The 6,709-nt window shown below is 40.0% G+C and overlaps 1 protein-coding gene across 1 annotated transcript in view; it reads left to right on the top strand.

Annotated features, from left to right (window-relative positions):
* The first annotated feature begins 263 nt into the window (after window positions 1–263).
* The window catches only part of MAP1B (microtubule associated protein 1B), a 14,391-nt gene continuing 7,945 nt past the window's right edge, over window positions 264–6,709 (top strand). Inside the window, 2 exon segments of the mRNA XM_009279935.2 lie at window positions 264–404; window positions 4,763–6,701. Of these exon segments, the coding sequence (XP_009278210.1) occupies window positions 273–404; window positions 4,763–6,701 (2,071 nt within the window). The 5' untranslated portion in view covers window positions 264–272.

Here is a 6,709-nt window from a genome sequence, read left to right as displayed (position 1 = left end):
CCTTGCTCTTTTTTCCATGTCGTTAGTTTGGTTTATTCATCAGACCTTCTCTCTAATTGCTTCTTGTCCCTCCTTTTTTCCCTTTTGCACCTTTCTCATTGTCTTTTGTAAACAGCACTATAACATGATAATGTTTCAACAGTCCTGGGAGACTCTGGTGCAAAATATGTTTTATATTAGGAGAGAGAAACTGCACGTTCTCAGCAGAATATAGAAACACGTGGTAACTCCCATTACTGATGTATTTCTCTCCCTTACTCTAGGTGCGCTTAATGATCACAGACACTGCAAGACACAAGCTCCTTGTACTAACTGGACAGTGCTTTGAAAACACAGGAGAACTCATTCTTCAGTCAGGGTCCTTCTCCTTCCAGAACTTCATTGAGATCTTCACGGATCAAGAGGTGTGTTCAGAAAAGTGTCTTCCATACATTGCCATGTAATGGCAGAGGTTTCTAGAAGACTAAAAATGGCCCTCTGTGTTGTTAGAGTTAGCATCAGCAGCCTGATGCTGATGCTCTTTACTCTTCATTATAGACTTTCTTTCAAAACATTTATTTAATATACTTTACGTTTTATGTAAATTGCTTAACAAAAGAATTAAATTTTAATTTGGGGAATTAAATTGTAACTTCCAGAAACAGAAAATCAAGGAACCTTTTGACAATGGAAGGAGACAGTGCTGTGTTTAAAATACACAGGTTGTTTTTCTAAGGTGCACATATGAAGCAGTGAGATTGAACTTGACACCAGGTGGTGTCAAGTGTGGTGCCACCACACACTGGTGGCAGCTAAGTAATAGGTGACATTAAACAAGACAGAGGCTGTGTGTTGGAATAGCTGTAGTTTTTTGCACCACCTACCTGCTTGGCTTCTTTATAGTAGTGTTTAAAATTTGGCCAGTGAAATCTGTAAATCATGTGATTTTTATGTACCAAAACAATAAGTATGAAGTATACCAGTATTTAATGCCGTTTGTTTCATGACTTGTTATTTTGCTGTCTTGCTTAATGTACTGTGTCTGAAAGCTCCCATAGGGCAGGAACCCATAGTAAACAAGCTGTCACACTTAATTTGGCTGCTGTGTAAAGTATATATTTAAATAAACTATATGGCTGCACCCTTAGGAATTTAGTTTCCAAAATTAATTAGGAGCATGTCAGTGGAGTGAGGTTTGAAGGTTCAGCACTGAAAAAGCAAAGTTTGCATGAGCTCCAGCGTGACCTTATTGTATCCATTTGATCCTATTCTCAAAGCCTCTTTGTTCAGCGTATGGTTGTAGGGTTGGGGAAAGAGCTGGATTCTTGCTCTCTGAAACACGTGTGATGCCTAAAACTCACTGACAGTTCACAGAGTTACTTTTCTACGAAATTGCAAACCCAAGCTCCTTGCATCTGTGGCTAATTAGTGACACATAATTACTTTATGACTACATGCAAAACTAGGGGCATTACCGTTAGGAAGTGGAATTGTTGGCTGGAAAGTGGAGGGGTGGTGGTAGGCCATGAGTTACAGCCACCAAGGGATTGCTGCAGTGGTGGGCGTGCAGGGCGTACTCCCATGGTCTATGAGTAAGGCTCACTTGGCTCGTCTCTGTGGCTGGCAGCAGGCTCACCAGCGAGCCGGCACGGGTCTTTGAAAGTGTTGGCTTCCAATTTATTGTTTCTGAAGCCTTGGCCTCTCACTGCTTCTACAAGATTTCACAAAAGCAAAGAAATATCGCATACTGCAGTCTGTGTATGTGATATTTTTTAAAGGGTCCCATTACCGGGAAGTTTTTAGGTGGTCTACAAATTGGAAAAGAGGTTAGGAAAAAAGGCTAGAAAAAAGTGGTTAGTGGTTTTCTAAGTGGTGATCAGAAGAAAGAATTCCTGTGCTGTCCTGACCGTGGTGGACTTGGCAGTGTTAGGTTTACAGTTGGACTCAATGATCTTAAGGGTCTTTTCCAAGCTAAATGATTCTATGTTTCTATAAACATGTAAGGTTTGATGAGTACTGGGTAGAGCTGGTGTTTCTGGCCTCTGCCCATTTTTACTTCGCTGGACCAAACCTGAACTATGGTCAAGGAATGTTCTTACAAATAAGTAAATACCCTTTGGGGGATACTCTTATGAAGTCTAATTCAGAAACCCATCTCTAGCCTGCAGATCTCCCTGCAGGCAATGCCTAAAAGTGGTGTTTTCAACTTCTCCTGTGCCAGAAGATTGAAGATGTCCCATTTCACTGCCTCTGCAACAACAGCTAGCAGAAGAAAACCTTTCTTTTTACCTTTGTGGTCCAGCGTAGGAAACAACCTGGTGTTTTCTCTGAGCAGCCAACTTGCTGTTTGCCTTCACCAGCTGTGACACCTTTAAAACTTGAGGGTTCCTCAACAGATGTCTCTCAGTGCTTGAAAAGATGTTCAGGTTCACAAATACATTTCTTTGCTCCCAGAGTGACTTTGAATCCAGAGAAGACAAGGAGTGGTTACGTCTCTGTGTTATCAAATAGTATAAGCAGTGGAACTGTTGATATCCTTGGTGTCACCATTTGAAATGCAAATCCATTGAGGCCTTTTCTGGGGCATTCCTGAACTTGCTATTCCTAACAGATATGATCTATGTCTGGAATAATTTTTCTCCAACTTTTCATTGGCCTGCGCTACCAGTGGCTTAACACTGTCTGCATTATGCGTGCCAACTTTTAGGAGCAAAGAAAATCAGAATTTAGGAGTATGAAGCAGAAATCCAAATATGATATAATATAAACTGGAGAGGACTAACCCCAAACCTTGGCCCAGTATATTCATTAGCCCAGTGTATTACCATACGATTTTTTTATCTAGCCAGAAAGTTGGCTCTACATGAGAAACAGTCTGTATTCAAGTTATCTCCTTGTGTGTGCAACAGACTTGGATTTATTCATCCAGAGGAAGTGATCTTTTACTACTTTCGTCTCTCCCTAATAATGTGTTTTCAACCCTGATCAGAGACACAGCATAAAGATTACATTTGAGATCCTAAATCCATTTCAGAGCTGCGGTCTGTGCTGCCCCTCTTTTCTTATTTCTGTTGCAATAAACAACAGGAATAGTTCTCCTGTTTTCCTTATCTTTCATCCTTTTCAGCCATTTCTCCTTTTATTTTGTTTTGCTTTGTTTTTTCCTTTGCTCCTTTTCAGACAAAGCCATGTCTGACATATGGATGAGATTTATTTATACTCCTGTCAAATAGTTTGGATACTAAGTAAGGCTGACAAAGGAAGATAGAAAATATTTATTTTCTGCTTTATTTAGGTATTGGTTGGATTTTTTTTCTTTGGATAACAGCAACTGCACCTTTGTTGAGTTTTATTTTTGGTAAATGCTGAAAATAAATAATGTAACACAAAGAAAGAAAGTGAGACACACACATGGAGGCCCAAAGAGATCTAATGCAATCAAACATCATTAGTTTTTTATGTATTCATTTCTTCTGCTGATTCAGCTTGTGGTCCAAGACATTCAAATTATTCAGCTGTAGCATAATCTATATCATCTTTATGAAAACTGTTCTTACAGCTTGAACTGACAATTGTGTCTCTGCAAAGAAGGTTGTAGTATTTTGCATGATGATGTGCTGGCATATTTTGCACTGACATTTTATGTCTGAATTACTTCTTTAAAGAAGAAGTTTACATAATTTGGTGGCCTCTTTTTTAAGACCAAATAGAGCAGAAATGGGCTACATCTAACCTAATTGCCAGTTAAAAAAAAAAAGTCAAATGAAAGTATCTGTGGAACTGGGCAAAGGTATAAAATATGTCACAATTTTTCATGTTTGTTTGTCTACTAATCTGGGACCATCAAATACTGTTTTTTAGTTTAGACGAACAGAACAACAGCTCTTCATACTACGGCATAGAACTTCTTGTTTTCTATGCCTTTATTTCAGCAGCTGGTTTTGGTACTAGCATGTTAGCAAATACTGTCAAAATTAATGGAGTTATTCTAGATTTCAACTTTCATGGTCCACGAGTTTAAAATCAAAATAATGACAAAAGCATTTTTAACCCTAACACTTTTTTTCTGTCTCTTTCTTTAGCCCTATATCTCATAGTCTCAGAAATACAAAACTTGTAGCTGTTTGCATTTCTGAAGCAGTAACTCATTTCGTAGTGTTCTGGAAAACTCTCCTGCAGTCAGTCATGCTAATCTGGGAGCGGTGCTAGCTTTTCAGGAGCCAGTCTGCAGAAAGAACTGCAGTAACAATGGTGTGGTGGAATATATCCCATGAGAGAAGGGGTGAGGAAGGCGGCTGCCTCTGGGAGGATGCTGGCCTCCTCTGGATTGCAGTTACTCTCTGCCTGTTAAGATGATGTGCTTTGTCCCTTAGATATTTGGCTGGCTCTTCTGGATGGACTGGGGCAGCAGGGAGACTCATGAGCCAATGGTAGAGATAGTGGCAGCTCTGGCAGCATTAGCCTCATAGTCCTCATACCCTCTCAATATAAAAGCTTGTACCATCCTCCTATAAAGGGTGGAGGAGGGAAGGGGAGCCTTGGGGTACTGTCATCCTTTGGGCAATAGGGACCAGGAATAAGGTCCTTCTTTGTATTTAAAAAAATACAGTAGTAAACTAATTGTGGTAACAGGTTCCTTTAGCTTCTAGGACGGGTACTCACCAGTGCAGAAGCAAATGAAAAAGTTTTTATCTATCTGATCAGGAAATACTGTTCTGATGTTAATTGTCATTAAAAAATGAATTTACATGCATCTTCTTGTGTTTTTGTTTTACAACCCTAGATTGGTGAATTATTGAGCACCACACACCCTGCCAACAAAGCCAGCCTAACTCTTTTCTGCCCTGAGGAAGGGGACTGGAAAAATTCCAACCTTGACAGACACAACCTTCAAGACTTTATTAACATTAAACTCAACTCAGCTTCCATATTGCCCGAAATGGAAGGACTCTCTGAATTCACAGAGTATCTGTCAGAATCAGTAGAAGTGCCATCACCTTTTGACATTTTGGAACCTCCAACCTCAGGAGGCTTCTTGAAACTCTCCAAACCCTGCTGTTATATTTTCCCGGGGGGAAGAGGGGACTCTGCATTGTTTGCAGTGAATGGATTCAACATGCTTATCAATGGAGGATCCGAAAGAAAATCTTGCTTTTGGAAACTTATCCGGCACTTGGACAGGGTGGATTCCATTCTGCTCACTCACATCGGAGATGACAACTTGCCAGGAATCAATAGCATGCTTCAGCGAAAGATAGCTGAACTAGAAGAGGAACAGTCCCAAGGGTCTACTACCAACAGTGACTGGATGAAAAATCTGATCTCACCTGATTTAGGAGTTGTATTCCTTAATGTACCTGAGAACCTGAAGAACCTGGATCCTAACTCTAGAGTAAAAAGGAGTGTAGAAGAAGCTTGTTTTACTCTCCAGTATTTAAATAAATTGTCTATGAAACCAGAACCTCTTTTCAGAAATATGGGAAATACCATTGACCCCATCATTTTATTTCAGAAAATGGGAGTTGGCAAACTTGAGATGTATGTGCTTAATCCTGTCAAAAATAGCAAAGAGATGCAATATTTTATGCAGCAGTGGAGTGGTACTAACAAAGATAAAGCTGAATTCCTGCTACCGAATGTCCAAGAACTAGACATTCCGTTATCCTACTTCACCTCTGTCTCATCCCTGATTGTGTGGCATCCAGCTAATCCTGCAGAAAAAATAATCCGAGTTCTGTTTCCTGGAAACAGCACCCAATATAATATTCTAGAAGGACTAGAAAAACTCAAACACTTAGACTTCCTTAAACAACCAATGGTTACACAAAAAGACCTAACTGGGAGCATTGCTAGTCCGGCTGTGAAACAAGCAAAGTTGAAACAACGAACAGACAGCAAGGAGAGTCTCAAGCCTGCTGCAAAGACACCACCAAGCAAGCCTGTCAGAAAAGAATCTAAAGAAGAAACACCAGAGCCTGCGAAGCCTAGTCCGGCACCGGAAAAGCCTCAGAAGTTGGAAAGCAAAGAAAAAGTTCCAGTTAAAAAAGAGAAACCAGCAAAAGTGGAGACCAAACCTATAGTGGCAGAAAAAGACCTAACAAGTAAAGAAGAACAGTTAGTAAAATCTGAAGCTCCTGAAAAACAAACTACAGATGTAAAACCAAAAGTGTCAAAGGAGAAGCCAGTGAAAAAGGAAGTCAAAGCAAAACCTGAAGAAAAGAAAGAGGAAAAAGAAAAACCAAAGAAAGAGGTTTCTAAAAAAGAGGAGAAAACACCCATCAAAAAAGAGGAAAAACCAAAAAAAGAAGAGATCAAGAAAGAAGTTAAAAAAGACATGAAAAAGGAGGAGAAGAAGGAAACTAAGAAGGAAGTAAAGAAAGAAGCTCCACCAAAGGAAGCTAAAAAAGAAGCTAAAAAAGAAGAGAAGAAGGAAATTAAGAAGGAAGAAAAAGAAGCCAAAAAGGATATCAAAAAGGTTCCTAAAGAAACAAAGAAGACAGCTGCTCCTTCGACTGAAGCCAAAAAGCCAGCAGCAAAGCCTAAACCACAAAAGAAGGAGGAACCTGCTAAAAAAGAAGCAGTACCTGCTGGAAAGCCAAAGGAAAAAGGAAAAGTTAAGACTGTGAAGAAGGAGATCAAAGTCAGTGGAGCACAAGCTGCCCTTGCAGCAGTTGGAGTTGCTGCCACAACTGTAGCAGCTGTAGCAGCTTGAGAAATTACAGGCGGGGGG

This window comes from Aptenodytes forsteri, unplaced genomic scaffold, assembly GCF_000699145.1.
Source record: "Aptenodytes forsteri isolate BGI_AS27 unplaced genomic scaffold, ASM69914v1 Scaffold99, whole genome shotgun sequence".
Classification (NCBI taxonomy): Eukaryota; Metazoa; Chordata; class Aves; order Sphenisciformes; family Spheniscidae; genus Aptenodytes; species Aptenodytes forsteri.
The sequence above is the reverse complement of the archived record's forward strand: the minus strand, read 5'-3'. Positions and strand labels throughout refer to the sequence as shown.